Source organism: Terrapene carolina, unplaced genomic scaffold (assembly GCF_002925995.2).
Source record: "Terrapene carolina triunguis isolate 2854851 unplaced genomic scaffold, T_m_triunguis-2.0 Scaffold714, whole genome shotgun sequence".
In the NCBI taxonomy this organism is placed as follows: domain Eukaryota; kingdom Metazoa; phylum Chordata; order Testudines; family Emydidae; genus Terrapene; species Terrapene triunguis.
Window position 1 is genome coordinate 14,963,308 of NW_020665065.1, and position 20,191 is coordinate 14,983,498.

Consider the following 20,191-nt stretch of genomic DNA (forward strand, 5'->3'; position numbering starts at 1 on the left):
CGCCTCAGCGACGCGCCTCTCGCGCCCCGCCCCCTCGTCTGTATACGTCATACGGCTGAGCCGGAGTACCGTGCGTCGCGCGCAGACAAGGGAGGGTGGGTTAGGTTAGGTCACTTCCCGTCCCCGCAGAAGCGTTTCCTGTCTCTCTTCCCCTTCCCCCCCTCAACGCTCACCCAACCGAGGAGGCGGCAACAAGATGGCGGCGTCGGGTGGCGGAGCGGAGACCCCGGGGGAGCCGGGTTGGGAGGTGGCGGTGCGGCCGCTGCTCTCCGCCTCCTACTCGGCCTTCGAGATGAGGGAGCTGCCGCAGCTGCTGGCCTCGGTCATCGAGAGGTGGGGCCGGGGCAGCGGGGGTGTCGGTCCGCTTCTCTCGTCTCTGAGGGCGGGGACCTGGCGGGGTCGGAGCGGGGCCCCAGCAGCGCCGCGCCTGTCCCTCCCGCCCTGCCTGGTGTTGACCCTCCCCCGCTCCAAGGCAGCGCCCTCCCCTTCCCGCCTGTGCCCTCGCCGGCTTGGGGGACGGATCCGGGCCGAGCCCCTCCAGCGCTGCCTAGCTCGTCTGAGCAGAGCCCCGAGCCTGCAGGCAGGCACCGCTCGGCGGCAGCTCAGCGCTTTCTCCAGCGGCCCCAGACTGAAACTGACCAGGCGCGGTGTCCTGCTGCTGTGGGCAGTTGTCACGGTGACAACAATGGATCCGGTGTGGGGGGGGGGGGGGTGGCCTGGCGGGCGCCCCCCGCCTGAAGGGGGGGGGGGAAGGTGTCAGCACTTTCCCTATTCCTGACAGGGATGGGGTGGGGCTGAAATGTATCCAGCAGCCGCTAGCCCGAGGCTACCAAGGAAAATGGAACTCCAGGGGACAACACCCTGGTAGGTTCACTAGCACCCTGCCTCTTCCCAACTTCTGAGAGTCTGGGCTTCTCAGATGGTTGCCCTCGGGAGCTCACAAGTGAGGATAGGGTTCATCTCCCTTTTCTGTAGCTAATTGGTGTCTTGTAAAAAAGATGAGCTCTGCCTTATCCTTGGCAGTTATACCCTTCACATATTTTTAGACTGTTGTTCTGTCTTCGTATGTCTCTGGTTTAAAATGTGTTCTGGTTTTATATGCTGCATAATGCAAACTATTGAGGTCCTTGGACAATGGCGTACTAGATCTTCATCTCATTTAGATTAAATGGGTTTGGATTTAGGTTCTGTCACTGAAACTATTTTTAAGAACTACAGAGGTGGAAGTTTTACTCAAAGGCAAGATTCTGATCTGGTCTGTCTTTCCCAGAAGCTGGAGGTGTCTCATTTTGAGTGCATAGTGTATTTGCCATTGCGAATATTTTCTAAAGTTATTAATGCATGACTGATGGTTTATTAAATAGTTCTTGTATAGCATAAACTTTAAGTATGAACACCACCACATTATTTTCAGTTACAGAGAAATATATTGCCTGTTAGGAAGCAAAAAACAAAACAATCCCAAACTTGACACATTAGGAAAACAGTTACAATAAAACATTGTTTTGCCAAATCAGACAAAATACCCCAAACAATAGACCCCTAGAGCAGGAAGCTTTTTCACGTATGTATATGATGGTTCACCTAGAAACCTGCATATGTGTTTATGCTATTCAAGAACCTTCCTGCAAATCCTGCTTTTGAAGGCTTCCCTAGCATAGCCTTTCTCTTGTGGATCTCAGCTGTCGAGTAGGCAAATTCATCACTGCCTTAATAAAATACATATTTCAAAAATGTTGATGGTTGTATCGATGGCTGTCTTTGATCCTTTATGTCCTTTCTTCAATGATGAAAATATTGGCCTGATTTATGGATTTAGACCAATGATTCATCATTATTGTGAGAACTGTTCTTGGAGGGCCTAATCTGATGAGTTGAGTGCCCTCCAGACTCACTGAAGCTTATGGGAGTTGAGGGCACTCTGTGCTTTGTAAGATTGGACCTCCTGTTTCAGACTGTGGCCCCACTGTGGTGCTACATAACCCTATGGATTTGAGGACCCTTAACTGAGAAAGAAAACAGAAGATAATGCATATGATAATATTTTAAACCAGGCTCAACTTTTAGACATGGTAGAAGTTATTTTCAAAAAGATACTGTTGAATTTTCTAATGGGTGTATCAGCGGGTGTAATTCATGACATCCATGAAGTGCACAGTTGTCATCATGATAAGCAAAAGTAATGCAGTCCGAATAAATAAAGAGTGCATGTATTTAAACACTTTGAAATAACTTTCAAAAATAGGACGTGATCTATTTTCCTGAGAACTGCTGCTTTTGGTTCTTAGGTTTAGGCATTAACAGTTTAATGGAGGAGTTTTCATAATGACATATATTTGGCAGCTAGTAAGTTTGGGCCCTCTTGCTTAAATATTGTACAATTAACTTTGAATTATGAAATTAATGATGTGAAATTGCACCATCAACTTGGAATCCAGTGTGTATACAAAAAAGTTTCTTTGAGTCAAACGGGACAGACTCGGGGGAGATGTTCACTCATTAAGACAACTTTTTTTTGAGTCCGTCTATTCCTCTTCAAGAGGGAGGCCTTAGTGATAACTATTGTACGTAAAGGGCCTGATCCTGAACCACTAAAGTCAACAGACACTGGCTCAAATCCAAACAGCACAATGGGGCCCTGCTGATGATTAGAGTCTCTGGGTGCTACTGGAATATTAACCAAGATTCCAATCTGTGTTTATATATGTGTTTCAGAGGGTTCTGGTTGTGTGTGAAATAAGATTTCATCATGGTGAAGAATGTTTAATATAATCTAACAAACATTTGTGCCCCAACATAAGTTACACAGTTGAATATTTTTGCTGTGCTTCATTATTTACAAAAACAGACCTGCTGATAATATCAATTACTTATTGACTATGTGACTGCTCTTTTCATAATAAAAAAAACCAGATCTCTCATCTTCAAATCGAAATGTGCTACATTTCATTTCCCTGCATTCTAGTTCCTCTGCCTTTGGCCTCAGGTAACCCTGTGGGGATTAGTAATCACACAATTTGCCTTACACAACAGATCAGTAATAGCTGAGAATAGCTGCCAAATTGTTGGATCCCAGATTGTTCTTGCTTGTTCTCTTTAAATACATCACGTATGGATGTTTGTGCAGAATCGTAAATTAGCAGCAAGAGGTGGAAGAACAAAACCTACTAGTGAATCTGAACACGTGAGAATATGAACGTTGGAGAGGTCTATTTTCAAGCCTCTAGATTCTTTGGATTTATGGTGAAGCTGTCTGATTCCTAAATTACAGGAATAAATTGTACTGAGAACTTCCAAATTATTAAAAACTAAGAGCTTTATGCTACCCTACATCCACATACAATTTCCATTTGTATTAGTAGGCATTAGGTTTATAACATGAGAGTAAAATACTGGCAAGAGGTAGGAAGGGGTGAACCTTAGAAAATCTGTGGGTTTTTTTGTTTTGTTTTTTTGGTAACTGAATATCATCAAATGAAGCCCCATGAATCTTACTGACTGCTCTTGCCTATGTAAAAGTTAAAGAAAATAGTTTTGAATTCAGAGCTACAGACCTGCTGTCTTCATCCCTCAGAGAGGGAATGTAGCACAGTTTACTCTATTTCTGATAAGTTTCACAAGAAGATGGCAAAATGTGACTGGAAAATAGAAAAGACAGGTCATTAACTGATCACTGCACAGGTCAGCAGGGAATTGTTCCTTGTCTCTTCCTCCTGGATGTTTAAGATTACACCAGTGTGCAGGTAACATAAGGGCATGATGTATTTTGCCTGCTGGACACAGGATACCAAACCTGAGGGTTCACTGTGTCGAGCTGGTGTGGCAAAGTGTTTGTTCCTAAGTGGCTGACTGACAAGAACTTCCTAAAAATAAATAGCTGCAGAGTATTGATAAATAATAAATGTGGTGCTGTGGAAATCACTGGAGCATATAACCAGGCATGTAGACAGTATGAAAGAGTATTAAACTTCCTCTCATGTTTCCAGGGATTTAAGACGAAGCTGTAGGAGTACTTCTAGATTCACTTTGGAAGTGGGGAGAGTTTCTGTTTCAAATGCCTAAACTCTAGGGAGGCAGAAAACTAAGATAGGGATTCTTCAGCTGAATATTGGGAGAGGCAGATCATCCAATGAGATTAGAGTCAGGAAACTGCAAAGGTATCTTCCACTTGTTTTCCATAAATTTATTTTAATAGGTTGAGAGTTTTTCCTCCACTCAGACCTTATTCCAACATTTCCCTCACTGTCTCTATTTGATTTATTACATATCTGATCAGGGGGGTTAGGGAAATCATTCTTTGTCAGTTTCTTAGTGCTGCATGCTCTGCCACTGAACAGTCATGGAACTCAACAGGGGTCCAGAGACACTGTCATGAAAATGTTAGCTGAGCGCCAGGGCACTCTAACTGCTCTTGGATCTTTGTCTGCTTCCAAAGCTGTGGTAACTGGACAGGATAAAGTCAATCATGCAGTCAGACAGCAGGCAGGCACAGAAATTGAAGAAAAACAATGTACTGAGAGGAAGGATAGTCTTGTGGTTAAGACACTGGACTGTGACTCAGGTGACCTAGGTTCAATGCTGCCTCTTCTGCAGACTCAGTATTATCATGGGCAGGTCACTTAATTTCTCTCTGCCTCAGTTCCCCTGTCTGTGAAAATGAGAAAAATGCTTTCATTCTCTTGCCTTTTGTCTTCAGTCGTAAGCTTCTTGGGGCAGGACTGTATCTTACTATGTGTCTGTGCAAGTCACCATATTAGAGTCCTGATAGCCTCTCAGTTGAGGTCTCTAGCTGGTACAGGAGTATAAATGATTAAATAATAATCCTGTAGCGATGGGAGAATTCTTCCCCCTCTCAGGAGGGCAACAGATTATATTTATAACCAATGCAAGTCTTGCCCTGGCCAGAAAGTTTAGAAACTATTCTAGCTGCTTCCCCTGCCTCTGCTGAATTTAGGCAGATTCCAGGGTTTGAACTGAAGTATCTCATTTGTTACTGCAAAGTGTCTTCTGTAGGCCATCAAACCACATTTTTCTATGACCAATGGGCAAGTCTTTCAGCCTAAATTACTAGTTCAAATCTAGTTGGTACTGAATGACAGTTACTACCATCTGATGGCTCGTGTGATATGATTCATTAGCTAGTGGACAGATATCCACACCACACAGTGTCACCACAATAGGCACCACTATGTCAGTCACAGGAAAAACTGAGGACTGAATTAGCTCTTAAGACACAGCTACCTTCTCATTCCAAGGGGGCCTATCCATGCTAATGTTGAGGCACATCAGTGGGGCAGTGTGTGAAGCTTGAACTGCTACTGCCCATCTATATCTGTTCTGTGGTTAAGTCGTCTTCGTTCTCCCTGACTGTCAAGCAAAAAACTAATCTGCAATTATTTTTAAAGAGCTTTCATGCACATAGGGGTGGTTTTTGATTTTACTATTTTTAGTCCGACATTTGAGCTGACATTATTTCCTTCACTGGGGGTGAACAGTTTGTTTCCAGCATTGATATTGATTTATGTGGGGAGCACAAAAAAATCATAAATGAATCTTGGAGGCCACATGTCTTTGCCTCTGGGACAGATTCCAGCAAATGTATTTTTCTCCAAATGTGTGGCAGCTCTGCCAAAATTTCCCCTCCTTTCTTCTCTTCACAAAATATATTGTTATATTTGTCACTATAACTGACTGTTTTGAACCCTCCATTCTGCAGAATTGCCTGAGCTCCGGTTGGTTCTGTGCTCTGACAGAGAATGAATGTTAATGCCTCCCGTACTAGCAAACCCCGGCCAACAGTACATAACTTATAGGCAGCTAAGATGAGAATGATCCTCTGTTAAAAAGTAATAGAAGAGAATCTTGGGAGTAAAGGCAAAATGTGCCAAATTCTTGAAGGCATAAGGGCAAAATGTTTATTGCATCAGAATTCTCTTCTCAGATCCACAGTGGATTTTGACCTTGGTATTTTCCTCTTCACTGTTTATGCAGAAGTCCACATGGATGATGTCAGAGAGCTCCTTGCACACAGGGAAGAGCAGAGATGCTGCATTGCTCAGAGAAAAATAGTTTTATTCCACATGTTTTATTTTGAATATATATTTGGAATTTAAATCATCTTGCCTTCCATGTATTAATAAATACGTAACATTTTCAAAGCACTCAAACATGCATTAGTATTTTATACAACTGACTTGCTTTCCTGCTATGTTTTCTTATTGCAGTGAATCTGAAATCCTGCACCATGACAAACAATATGAGCCCTTCTACTCCTCCTTTGTTGCGCTCTCCACTCATTACATCACTACAGTGTGTGGTCTAAGTAAGTGTTCAGCATGTCCTATTTCTTGTCTAGTGACAGGGATGTAATTCTTTTGGTACTTGCTTCAAGTCTATTTTCTGAATCAGATGTTAATGAAGAGTTTGTGGGTCTGGCACTTGCCAGCCATTGTTCCGGCAGCCTGTTTACAAGTGTGGGGGAAGCACAGACCTAAGGATCTAGGCATTGTAAGTGAAATCTAATACAAACTAATGGTGAACTCTTTGCTTTATGACTTTTCTCATTATTCATTGAAGCCTTATAGTGTCATTGTAATGCAAAATAGCAAATACTATTATAGTATCCCTTGTATCTATGATGGCCCTTACACCAGTATAGATAATTATTCTTGCTTTACAGATGTTCCTTGTATGTTATTGTCTAATAAAGAAATAGACTAAACTTAATCTTCTATCAATACAGTATGTTACTGTGCAAGTGGTTCTGTTGAAGTTACTGGGACTAATTGTGGAGTGAGGTGCTATTTATAAGAGTATTGGGATCAGACCCTCTCTTCTCGCTTGCGTACTGTTTTCTTCAGTGTCGTTAAGACTGTATTGCAGTGGTTTAACTCTCAGAAGGTGGGGTTAAGTGATACAAGCCTTTTACTTTTGTAGTCCCCAGGAACCAGCTGCAGTCCGTGGCAGCTGCTTGTAAAGTTCTGATCGAATTCTCACTACTGCGACTTGAAAACCCAGATGAGGCATGTGCTGTTTCACAGGTGAGTCAAAGGGTGGATTTTGAGACTGGAAGCAGAACTGTATCAGAGAAAGGGTGCATGGCGTCTTCCTTCTTAGTGTCTGCTCCAGTGCAGGATGCAAAGTTATTTTAGAAATATTTAAGATTTAGTGCCCTAAAAGGGTATAACTTGTAACATCATCTTGTTGCCGCATCCTCAGTTGGGTAAGGGTTGTGGGGGGAGAGGAAAAAGGAGAGAGACTGGAAACGCTTCCGCAGGGACGGAAAGTGACCTAATCCACCTTCCCTTGCCTGCCTGCCACACATGGTACTCGTAATCTACTGGATCTTCCTTGTTAATGCCTTCTTTTTCCAGAATTCCTGTGTGCAGGCATTAAGATGAGCATTGCCTGCAGATTTGTGATTAAATTGAACTCTGAACATCCATTCTGCTTTGCTTTAATATTGTGATCTTGAGAGATGCTTCTGCACTGCCAACTCATTTGTTCTTCTTGTGTAAGAAACAAACTCCTCTCTGGTCATGTGTTCCTCTCCTAGGGAGAATTTTTCTCTTCCACAAAAAGAAAACAGGTTGCAGAGTTTCGCAATCAATTAAAACCCTAAAGGTAAATTGGCTTCTGAGGCTCAGACACAGTGTGATCACTTCACTTACTTGTTCTGAGCCTGAGTGCACTATCGGAAAGATTGCTTCTCCAAGTGTTGTTCCGTAGTGTCGGAGAATCCTCAAGGAGAGGATTCAAGTCCCGGACGCTGTCTCATCTGCTGTTCATTGCCTTCCATGCTCCTAGATGAGAGATCAGCTTTGGCCTGTGAGGAGAACATAAGAACGGCCATACTGGGTCAGACCAATGGTCCATCTACCCCAGTATCCTGTCTTCTGACAGGGGCCAATGCCAGGTGCCCCAGAGGGAATCAGTGTTGAGGGAAAAATAAGGAACAAGAGCATTTGGATTTGATTTGGTGCTCTTCTTTTTGTAGAAACACCTGATTCTGCTGATAAAGGGGCTCTGCACTGGCTGCAGCCGCCTGGACAGAACTGAAATTATTACTTTCACAGCAATGATGAAATCAGCCAAGCTGCCTCAGACCATCAAAACCCTCTCTGATGGTAAGTACTTCAATGTAATCTTAGCACATGCTTGTTGTTTCAGTGCAGTACTTCCCTTAGGTATACAGAGCACTGCACTCTTCCTACCCTTGACATGTGGAATGACCCTCTCCTTCTGCACCTGCAGTGGAGGATCAGAAAGAGTTGGCCTCTCCAGTGAACCCTGAACTGCGACAGAAAGAGGTGCAGATGAACTTCCTGAATCAACTGACGTCAGTTTTTAACCCTAGAGTGACAGCATCACCATCTCTTGTTCCAGACACCCAGGTGAACAAACAGCCTTAGAATAGAAGTGCCATGTTCCTAATACTATTGTGTGAGCATAGGGATGGGCAGAAGGCTACAGGAGATGAACAGGGAGCTTTTAATATATATATACTCGGATGAAGCTCTTCTGCACTGGTTAAATCTCATTTGCATGTGGGTGAGTGGCAATGAGGTGGAGGAAAGTATGGTAAATTTTTTGGTGGTTGATTTATCACAGTATGGAAAGCTAACATCTTTGTAGGTGTGGCTCCTTGTTGAGTTGTGTTGTAGATCAGTCTCGCTCCCATAAAGAGACCTGCAGTAACACCCCATTTTCAGATGCTGGTTGTCCTGTATTTCAGGAGTTCTCCATGGCCCAATTGTGCCACAACTGGTTTTCTGCATATAAAAGCCAGGGCCGGGGTTAGGGGGTAGCAATCACGGCAATTGCCTGAGGACCCACGCCACAAAGCTACATTGCTCAGGCTTCAGCCCCAGGTGGTGGGGCTCGGGGCCCTGGACTTCCACCCCATGTGCTGGGGCTTTGGCTTTCTGCCCTGGGCCCCAGCTTGTCTAATGCTGGCCCTGCTTGGTGGACCCCCTGAAACTGCTCGTGGCCCCCCAGGGGGCCTTGAACCCCTGGTTGAGAACCACTGCTGTATTTAACATCTGCTTGTTTATTAGGTGGAAGGAGAAAGTGATAATCAGACATCCACAGATCAAGCCTCTGCGGCGAAGACCAAAAGTATATTCATTGCCCAGAATGTAGCCAGCCTGCAAGAGCTTGGTAAGAATGAGCTTTTAATTTAAAAAAAAAAAAAAAAGTGTTCTTGGAAGGTCCCAGAATGTGATCCCTGGGCCTGAAGTCCTCTACTGCAGAGATGCAGCATGGATAACGATCGTGCAAGCCTGCCCTGTATCACACCCTGCCATCCCTAACCTGAAGGAACTAGCTCTATGGGCGGAGGTTGAGTTCATCCTCCATGAGTGCTTTGTATTGAGATTGCCAATAAAGATGGTGGCTGTGATGTGGATACTTGTTTGTTAGGAACAGGATGCAGATGATGATTTCACTTACATGCAAATAACAAGGATACATCGAAAAGGCAGTGTAAAATGACAAGGGATGGCATACTGTCTGGGCATGAGTGATGGGGTTGGGAGTCACTGCTGCATAAGTTAGGTCTAATGTACCACACAAGATGAGCATGAGACCTTCCACATAGCCACACAAACATTTTCTGTTACTTTTTTGGCTGCTATCCTGTGGCGTATTTAAACGAGATTTTAAATTAAGTCTCTCTATCCCAATTACCTAATCTGTGCTGTCCCTATATTTCCTCACAACAAATTGCAACTGCATTCATTTTAAAGATAATGCCACAGGGTGAAATATGGGGAAAATTTTATCCCCACTGATTTAAGCCAGTGACTCATCCACTCTGTCACCTTAATTCTAGTTTTAAAGCCACCCAGTGGAACAACAAAGGTAAAACAATGACCCGTTTTTTCTCTGATTTATGTCTGATAGGTGGCTCTGAAAAGTTGCTGCGAGTGTGTCTGAACCTCCCTTACTTTTTGCGATACATAAATCGATTTCAGGATGCAGTGTCGGCCAACTCGTTTTTCATTATGCCAGCCACTGTAGCAGATGCCACTGCAGTCCGCAATGGGTAAGAGATTTCAATTTTTCTTCCTTCGTTAATATTGGGTATGTTATATATGAGAGTGCGAATGTACAAGGGATTCAGTACTGGCCACTGTCTCTCTTCTATTAGACATTTGATGCCAGAAAGTCCTCTCCAGAGTGTACTGTGCTTTTCTTAACTCATTTCAATGATGATTATAGGTTTCATTCGCTGGTGATAGATGTGACCATGGCATTGGATACTTTGTCTCTCCCTGTGTTGGAGCCCCTGACTCCCACACGGCTGCAGGATGTGACTGTTCTTGCCCTCAGCTGCCTTTATGCAGGTGAGTTAATGTCCTTTGGTAGCATCATGTTTCTAGAGATCAAAAGACTTTTCTCTCTCCCCACTCTCCCTGGAGCCCTAAGTAGCTCTGCATTTTCCCTGCTTTGTAACCTGCACCTCTGAGACCCAAACAATGACCTCCTCCCTTCGTGCTGAGGGAGGACTCAACAGGACACTCTTTGAAGGCTGACCTTGATTGGATGGAGCAAGAGGCATGCTGAATTCCCAGGGGTTTGCCTCTGTAACACAGAATTCCCAGCCTATAGCACTAGGAACCAAGTGTGCCCTTTCCTTTTTGTAAATCTGAAGGCTGAGTCAGTAGTATTGTGTTCAGGTTAAGCAGGAAATTGTTGTAATGTCACCAAAATGTCCATGGACAGTGCTAATGCAGAGTTTCTGTGACTGAGGGCGCATTAGGTAGTATTGGCAGTCCTTGCAAACCTGATCATGGGATGCACAAGTTTAGTAATGAAACACTTCCTTAGTTGTCATCTTTCACCTTTTCTGCTTTGCTTTGTTATTCAGGACTTAGAATGTTTCCCAGAGTTTATCCTTTAGATTTGCTAGTTATACCCAGAATTCAGCCCTGTCTCCCAAGTGTGTGTAAGCACCCCAGAATTATGAAAATGTGTAATCAGTGTGTAAAGTTTTCTCTATTAATAATTTCTGCTACATCAGATTCCCTCCTGAGTATTAGGTTGTATGTAACTTTGTTGTTTTAGGGTAACTGAAAATATCCTCTCTTCTTCCAACTGGAATGGTGAATATTCCTGGCCTAGTCACCTCCATGTGTAGTTTCTGCACTGCTGACTGTAGTGTAAGTGAACAGGAATATAGATTTCCAAGATCAGCTCTTAACTGTAATGTGGTCCTTTGCCCTCTTCTTTCATCAGGTGTGAGTGTGGCAACATGCATGGCAATCCTGCACGTGGGCAGCACCCAGCAGGTACGAACTGGATCCACAAATTCTAAAGAAGATGATTATGAAAATGATGCTGCCACCATTGTACAGAAATGTGTAAGTTGATGGTGTGGAATGCAACTGCTTAAGGGAGAGCAGTTGTCTTGTTTTCACTTTATTTTTGTCAACGATGCAAAGGACCGGGGGAAACTCCGTTTAGGTCTTACACATGGAAGTGCCTACCTTTTTTAATTGTTTGAGCTTCTCTTGGTCCCTGGCACTGGACTTGCTGGCACCTGAAGAAAGATTGATACCAATATAAGCTAGTAATATCTGAGAGTTTGCGGTGGGGAGGTTTACTGTGGAGCTTCAGAGAAGGGTGTTTGAGTAGTGCGTGGAATGGTTTAGTGACTTGTCTAAAAGAACACTGCAAGATTACAAAGATTTTTGGTTTTACTTACAGCTTGAAATATATGAAATGATTGGTCAAGCCATCAGCAACTCGCGCCGTGCAGGGGGAGAGGTAATCCCATCCCATCAGGAACCTTTTCTTTGTTATAACTTTGTGGTGGTGCATTTGGTCAGTTGGATTTACATTGTTGTGTCTGTTTTTTTCACTGTTCGAATGCTAGCATTATCAGAATTTCCAGCTGCTTGGGGCCTGGTGTTTGCTCAACAGCCTCTTCCTCATCTTGAACCTCAACCCCACCGCCCTGGCCGATAAAGGAAAGGAGAAAGACCCATTGGCTGCTCTTCGAGTCAGAGACATTATTGCTCGTACCAAAGAGGGAGTTGGGTCTCCCAAGCTGGGACCTGGGAAAGGGTATGTGAATACCTCCACTAAGTTAATCAGTTTAAGCACATCACTATGATATTGTTCTGTTACACTATGACTGTTACCTCTGAGTCTGATTGTCTTCTTGAAGAGACTTCCTGCCCCCACCCACCCCACCTTCGTAATCAACCCCTTCATATTTCTCCAGTTTTCTTCCTTTCAGTTTAAACTGAGTGAGATGACTGAAAAATTGCTCTGTTAATTTTCACAAATTATATTGTGCCTCTTTTTTAGCTAGTACTTAGTAAGAGGAGGGGTTTTTAATCTGTAAAGGAGTATGAAGATTCCACTTTAGGCTTAGCGCCAGGTATTTTCGGGGGAAGAGGGGACTAGATGTATTGGACTAGATGAGGCATTGTGTACCATGGGGTGAGCAGAGCCTAGATTTCTGTCTAGTAGGGTTTGGCACTCTTTAGTGAGCCTCCTCTCCCCCAATCAATTAATGACTCTACAGTAGCAGATGCAGTTGTGGGGTGGTAGGAATGTGTAAGCCTTGTCCTCAGGTGGAAGAATATTTTCAAGTGAATTTATTATTTTCACTTGAACTAAATGCTAAAATTAATTATCCTATTCCCCTTATTGTACAAATTTAAATTGTATACACTTGGTCTGGCCGGTATTGCAAATGAGACGTAAATGTAATTGATATAAGCATCAGGCAATGTTGCCGATACTCTAACAGTTCAGAATATTTGATACTATCTGGTTTAAAGACCTCAGAGGTGACAAAGTGATGTAAAATGGAGGGATTGAGTTGGTAATTCTTTGGCAGTTCCTATAGAAGACAAGTCAATAGCATTAGAGGAGTGATTAAAATATTAATATTAAGGCCTTTTCTTTTTCTGCAGACATCAGGGGTTTGGTGTTCTGTCAGTGGTGTTAGCAAATCATGCCATCAAACTCTTAACATCCCTCTTTCAAGATCTGCAGGTGGAGGCATTACACAAGGTGAGAAGGTGGCACACTGATTTTCTTAAATAGTCTTCTTCTTTGGAACATACTTTGAACCGTCCTTTGATGCTGTCCCCTAGGGATGGGAGACTGATGGTCCCCCAGCAGTGCTGAACGTCATGGCTCAGAGCACGTCAATTCAGAGAATTCAACGTCTGATCGATTCCGTACCACTCACTAATCTGCTACTGACTTTGCTCTCCACTTCTTATAGAAAGGTAGGTGATGTCACTTTGATAGTTCTGTTGTGGAACTTCTCTCAGTTAAACAGCGAGAGCTGCATGGAAAGTTCCTCTTGCAGGTATCAACTAACATGCTAAGTAGAAGAACTTAGAACTGCGTTAACTTGCAACATTTATAAGTAATCATCAAGGAATTGGATGTCTCCCATTTTATAGAATAGGAGAGGATGTGACTGACAGACTCTGTTCTCAGATGGTCCCAGTGAACTAAATATTTATTCATGACCATTCTCTCCCGGGAGAGAAAATAAGGGTCCTGTGTACAGAAGGGGAGTCTTCATGTTTAGACTGTTATGTGAAATGTACCTTGGAATCTTTGTGTGGGCTCTGCGTTAGCCACCCCAGAAAATGATGGATGTAACTGAGGCCTGGTCTACACTAACACCCCAATTCGATCTAAGGTACGCAACTTCAGCTACGTGAATAACGTAGCTGAAGTCGACATACCTTAGTTCGAATTTACCGCGGTTCAGACGCGGTCCACACGCGGCAGGCAGGCTCCCCCGTCGACTCCGCGGTACTCCTCTCGCTGAGGTGGAGTACCGCAGTCGACGGCGAGCACTTCCTGGTTCGAATTATCGCGTCCAGACCAGACGCGATAAATCGAACCCGGAAGTTCGATTGCCAGCCGTCGAACTACCGCGGTAGTGTAGACATACCCTTAGAAGAAAGTCTTGTTAGAAATGCCAGTCAGCAATTTGCGCAGAACTATAGTAGAAGGGAATGAAAAAATAAATGTTGAGGATTTGAAAGCAAGTCTGTTCTTATCTATTGTACTTTCAAGTTTTGATCTTGTGGTTTAACTTGCCCTGCTGTTCTTTTAAGGCTTGCATCTTGCAACGTCAGAGAAAGGGTTCCGTGAGCAGCGATGCGAGTGCCTCGACTGATTCTAATACGTACTATGAGGATGACTTCAGCAGCACTGAAGAGGACAGCAGCCAGGGTAATAGTTTTCAGCAAGCATCTTAACTCTAGATCTTACGCTTTTTATTTTTCAACATCCTGGAAGCCTGTGCACTAAGCTCTTATCTCCCAGGACTGGATTACACTGTGGTGCTTAAGAATTAAACTAATTTGTTAGGGTCAGTGGGCAAAAAGAAATACCAGCTATGCTCTATAGGTACTGAAGTCAGCCCCCCCCCCCCCCCCCCCCAGCATTACTGGGTTGGCAGTATCTGGGACTTCGGGGAAGACTGGGAATTCTCCCCCCTCATAAGTGAGTCCCTGCTGAATGAGGATAGAGCTCATTGGCCTCGTGACTGAAAGGGACGGTGAAGTTGTAGGGTCGCTGGTATTGCCCTTTACTGGGCTCCTTAGTGAACTAGCTTGTAGAAGCAATGTCACTTTGCATCTGTATCATTGTTTCCCATGCACTCTTTATTAGATGATGACAGCGAACCCATCCTTGGGCAATGGTTTGAAGAAACGATTTCTCCAAGTAAAGAGAAAGTGGCCCCCCCACCGCCACCTCCCCCACCTCCCCTGGAAAGCTCCCCTAGAGTGAAAAGCCCCAACAAACAGACTACTGGGGAGAATGGGAACATCCTGGCCAGCCGCAAGGACCCAGAATTGGTATGCTATGATCTCCGTGATGAGTTATGTAATTAGTGAGATGTAGCACTGAACAGTGGCCAAAGAGATTTGTTAGTCTGGCACTTAGCAATTTAAATCCAGGCATTTTATTATATTGCTGCTTGAGAGTCATTGGCAAGCTAGGGTAGAGGGTGAATGGCCATGGGTCTGATTGCCAAAGACCTTGGCTTCAGAAGGAGCTGTTTGCATTCCTCTATCTGGAGATGTGTATTAATAATTGCTATTGTCAAGGGAGAGAATAATTAAGATATCATCGATTTAGGTTGGAGGGGGTGAGGGAATATGAGGGCAAAATTATAAATGGAAATGTTAACAGCACTTTGTCAGACAAACAATTCCTTTGGGTAATGGTGAAAATTAATGCTGCTGTTGACAAAGATAATGGATTTGCAAGCTCTTGAGACAGCTATATGAAATGATACCGGCTGAATGAGAGAACCACTTATCCCAGTGGGCTTGTCTTGAAGACTAGAAACTGTGTAATGGCAGACAAGCAGAGTGACTGTACAGCAATCCAGTTGTAATGAGAAGAGAGAAGTAAATCTGAACTCTAATTATTGGCTTGTAATGGAGGAAGAGTGTAGCTGGGTGGTGAATTATCTAGCATATCTAGCAATGAGTTTTTTGTTTAGTGTTTCTTTGACCCCCATTGGATTTTGGTGTTTCTAAGATAAATGCATTTCTCTTTTTTCCTTCTAGTTTTTAAGCCTGGCTTCCAATATTCTGAACTTCATTACTTCCTCCATGCTGAACTCCAGGAACAACTTCATTCGCAACTACCTGAGCGTCTCTCTTTCAGAGCAGCACATGGCCACGCTGGCTAGCATCATCAAGGAAGTGGACAAAGATGGGCTGAAGGGTGAGTGAGCAGGGAACGTCTAGGATGGGGAGTTCTACTTAACATGGGTTTTCTTTGTTCAGTGTTGGGATCATGATTCTCCAAGTAGAGCTGTAGTAGTAATTGACATAATCTCTTTTGTGTTGCAGGCACATCAGATGAGGAATTTGCTGCTGCATTGTATCACTTCAACCATTCCTTGGTGACCTCGGACCTACAGTCCCCTACCTTGCAGGTTAGGATGTAAAATTAAAGCATTTGTGTCTGGTGTTGAATTTACATGGAGAATACATTCTATGTTAGTACATCAGTGCTTCTGACTACAGAGCCCCTTTCGAACACCAAGCAATGGGATATTGTGGGGCTGGCAGAGGAGATGCTTCTTGAGGCAATTCTTTTTCTACAGAGTAGTCTCCAGAATGAAAACAGTTGGAGAGCAGCAGTCTGCATCAAGACTCATTTGTAAGGGGGTTTGAATTAGTCTCCTTAACTCCGGAGATGTTTAAAGGGAAAACTGAATAATTCTCCATGTCTAGGATGCTGTTAGTTCTGAAGAATTGTTTCTCAATGTGCATTTTACTGTAGGAATTTCCTGCTTGGCTTTTTATGATTGATTTCTTTTTGCTTTCATATACTCACCTTGTGGCCTCTAGGTTCCTTTGTCAGGACACGTACTGACCAAGCTTAATGCTATAAGAAGAGGGTTTGTAAATCTGTTTCAGTAGTGTATCAAATCCCTATGCCTTTTTTTGACTATTTTCCCCCTATAGTTTAAATACAGTATTTTTTTGAAGTAGTTACTCTTTTTTTAAATCTACGTTTTTCACACGTGAACAGAGCAAGCATAACTGCACTCAGTAGAAATGGAGTGTTGGAGTGGGGATCACCTCTCCGGTTCTGGTTAGAATTTACTGGAGACATGGCACTTTAGAGAGTGGGGTGGAAAATAGAACTTAAACATGGTCTGGCAAATAAAGAGGTAGTGCGTGAAGGGCCTTCCAGAGACTGTATTGGTGCTAGTTAACCTCTTGCATTGGTGCTTGGCATACTTAATAGGCATAATTAGAGTTTAAAGAGCTTCAGATCAGTGGTTTCAGGTGAAATCTCTCCTTTCACATGTCCATATGTTACCTTTTATTGTGCCACAGGATCAGTCCATTCTCCTTTGGTTGTATTTTTTTGTTTTTTTTCTCCCCACATCCCCCCCCAGTCTTAAGGATACCTGAGTTTTAGCTTTTGACAATGAAATAGGATCCATGATTAATGTCAGGCAGAGTAACTATAGACTCCGCAAGTCTGTCTACCAGACTGCCAAAGCACCATCTCTTCTGCCAGTATTGGGTCTCATAAGTGAGCAAGACTCTTGCTATTTTTTCCTAGACTTTTTTATGTAACTGAAGTCCCCTATAGTGTAGATGGAAGCTTTAAAAAAAAAAAAAAAAAAAAAAAAAAAAAAAAAAGAAAGATTAAAAAAAAAAAAAAAAAGCCCCTCAGCGTAACTTCACTTAGTACCTATGCCATATTTTACTTAGTGCATGTGCCAAATAATGTAACTTTACAGAGGTGAAATACCACAGCATTAACCCTATATATATCCACTTAGAGCCCTATCATTTATTATCACCTTTGGATTGTTGAAGTCTTGTAGTTACTTAAAGCAACATGTAAGGCTTTCCTCTCAACTGTGTATCTGTTGTCTTGTGCCAGAACACACTTCTACAGCAGCTGGGAATAGCCCCTTTCTCTGAAGGACCATGGCCTCTGTACATCCATCCTCAGAGTTTGTCTGTGCTGTCTCGGCTTCTCCTTATCTGGCAGCACAAAGCCAGTGCTCAGGGAGACCCTGACGTCCCAGAATGCCTTAAAGTTTGGGAGAGGTAAGAAAATGTTATATATATCATGACTAAAAATAAGTGACCTGCTCTCTCCCATGACCGCTAATTTCCTAGGAGATGGTATTTTCTTCTGGACAGATTAATCCAACGACCAGACATTTTGTCCTAAAAAAATAGGAAAATCCTAGAGAGGAAGGATGTGAAGCTTGGAAGATCCAGTTGATTTGTTTGGGGAGAGGTGGGAAAGATAGAGTTCTTCAAAAATGTCTTAGATGGGAAGATTCAGCCCCTGGATGAAAATAGGGAGTGGGAACACTTATTAAAGTATCAAGACCTGGATGAGTAGAGTATAGAATGGCTCCTGCAGCACTGATTTTAAAAAGAAAAGACAATAATCACATTATTTTGGTGCCTCATACCAAGACCATCATTGTGGTATGTGAGCTCCTTTCTGCCAAGCCTTGATCCCTATGTACTTGTCTTTAAATGTGAAACTGTACAATAGTCTGGTGTGGTTTGGCTGACTTATAGCCTTTCCTGCTGGGGCAAAAGCACATCTTTCTCTTTTTTAGCTTGTTATATTTCTCTTCAAAAGTTCTTTGCTGTTTGTGTTTATATAGGGCATAAAGTCTCTTCCACGGTCTCACTTTAATGCATCCTTCAGTGAAATTATGGTTAATTTGTGAAATCGCAATATTCGCATAGTAAGACTGAAGTCATAAACAAGACTCTAGTTGCACTGCTTGATCAAGTAGAAAGAAATCATTATTAAAATGTGCATCTTAATCAGCTCGCTTGCTTCGGTGAAAGTCCCCTTGCAATAGTGTGATCTATGGATCACTCTTTAAAAGAACAAACTTCTTACTGAACCTCTTTCCTGTTGCTGGCAGGTTTGTGGGCACACTGAAACAAAATGCTCTGCAGGGAACTCTTCCTAATGACACAGAAGATCTGAATGTTGAGCACCTCCAGCTGCTGTTGCTTATTTTCCACAACTTCTCCGAGAAAGGCCGGAGGTCTATCTTGACCCTCTGTATCCAGACCATCCTGGAACTGACTGTGAACATGGACTCCCAGCTGCGGTCTGTGCCCCTTATTCTGGCTCGCCTTCTACTGGTGTTCGACTACCTGCTTCATCAGTATTCCAAAGTTCCTGTATACCTGTTTGAGCAGGTAAGAGATTGAGGATGCATGTTTCCAGTGTTTAATCAAATAATCACTCAGCAATGACCTAAACCAGGTAGTCTCCTTGTTGTATTCCTGTTCCTATGTGTCTCCCTTTTGGCATTTCCAGTAACTCCTTGTTCTGATTTCACTAACAGCATGCAAGGTTACATTCAGTTAGCGACACAATTGGAGCTGTTAATTTCCAGCAGCTGATTTGGGTGGTGTGTTATGTGGCTTTGTACTCAGCCATAACTACTGTTATAAGTGAATACATGCTGGGCAGCATGGGTTACTAGTAGGGCAAAGCCCAGAGCAGTAAACCTGCTTTCTTTCTAATAAGAATAGAGGCGTAAAAGTGCCTTTTTACTATTGCATGTATTCTCATATACCCTTCAGGTAAAGTTCTTTGAGTTTAGCTCATCTCTGTTGCATTGTTTCAGTCTTTGGCACTGTTCCAGATTAATGAGATGCCAATGTTTTGCAGACTATTCTCTGGAGTATCTCCTTAGTATCTTGACAGTAGTCTTACTCCACTGACTGAAAAGTATGAAACAGTCTCCAGCTGTGTGCTCAGTGCTATCTCTGACTCCTCACAAGTTGGGAAAGTTCATGTGTTTTAGTGCAGGGGATTGTATATTTTTCTTTTAACCAGTTGTTTTCTGTGTTTTTTACATAGGTACAGTATAATCTGCTAACTCAACCCTTTGGCTGGGTGAGTGGATCCCAGGATAGTAGTAGAAGAATCTCTGTCCCTCTATATCATGGATTTAAAGAAGTGGAAGAAAACTGGACCAAACACTGCTCATCAGGTCAGAAGGGAAGTTGTTCAGTAAAATTTTACTCCTAGCCGTGGGGTTGTGGTTGCATAATAAATGAGCGCTCCAGCATGTGGTGCTGCAGAGCAAAGTCAAAGAAGTCCCTTTCAGTAACTTTGGAGTGTGGTTTAAGACACATTAGACTAAATACCAGGCTTGTTATGAATAAATTACTTGTAATTTTACACAGAAGGGGAGATGGAGGAAACCTGCAGACCTCTAGCATTGCCCAGCCATTGCTTATTGAACAAAACATGCCTTACTCATGTGCTATATAGATTTAGGAATATGTTACAGTTTTTATAATGTTTATTTTAAAACTGGAAAAAGTACTCAATCGCTAGACATGCATCAATCAGTTAATCTGTGCACCCTTTTATGGGTATATATGTAACATATAGACAGTCTATTTAGCAGATTTTTATTCTCTAAGTGACTTGTTGACTTTGAGGAAGAAAAATTACCAATGATGATATACCAGCAGTATTGTTAGTCTCTTCAATTGTTAAAATTTAACTTTGAATTATACCTTTGGTATCTGTGTCCCAGATGCAGTTCCACAGCCCAGATTCTACTGCATCCTGTCACCAGAAGCATCGGAAGATGACCTGAACCGCCTAGATAACATGGTACCTGGAATTTCGTTAGACTTTCTCTGAGCCTGTATTA

At 43.0% G+C, this 20,191-nt stretch overlaps 1 protein-coding gene across 4 annotated transcripts in view; it reads left to right on the forward strand.

Moving 5' to 3' along the window:
- Positions 1-190: 190 nt before the first annotated feature.
- The window catches only part of UBR4 (ubiquitin protein ligase E3 component n-recognin 4), a 115,581-nt gene continuing 95,580 nt past the window's right edge, over positions 191-20,191 (forward strand). For 3 of the 4 annotated variants that reach the window (XM_026660054.1, XM_026660056.1, XM_026660053.1), the window contains exons 1-13: positions 11,256-11,363; positions 11,710-11,769; positions 11,879-12,069; positions 12,930-13,029; positions 13,113-13,250; positions 14,100-14,217; positions 14,659-14,846; positions 15,567-15,726; positions 15,855-15,940; positions 17,413-17,582; positions 18,431-18,713; positions 19,384-19,516; positions 20,072-20,151. In XM_026660054.1, the coding sequence (XP_026515839.1) occupies positions 11,259-11,363; positions 11,710-11,769; positions 11,879-12,069; positions 12,930-13,029; positions 13,113-13,250; positions 14,100-14,217; positions 14,659-14,846; positions 15,567-15,726; positions 15,855-15,940; positions 17,413-17,582; positions 18,431-18,713; positions 19,384-19,516; positions 20,072-20,151 (1,812 nt within the window). In that variant the 5' untranslated portion in view covers positions 11,256-11,258. Of the gene's footprint in view, positions 334-6,224; positions 6,323-6,936; positions 7,041-7,996; positions 8,127-8,253; positions 8,394-9,056; positions 9,160-9,903; positions 10,046-10,221; positions 10,347-11,238; positions 11,364-11,709; positions 11,770-11,878; positions 12,070-12,929; positions 13,030-13,112; positions 13,251-14,099; positions 14,218-14,658; positions 14,847-15,566; positions 15,727-15,854; positions 15,941-17,412; positions 17,583-18,430; positions 18,714-19,383; positions 19,517-20,071; positions 20,152-20,191 lie in introns of those variants that run through there. The other variant, XM_026660057.1, reaches the window with a different exon arrangement.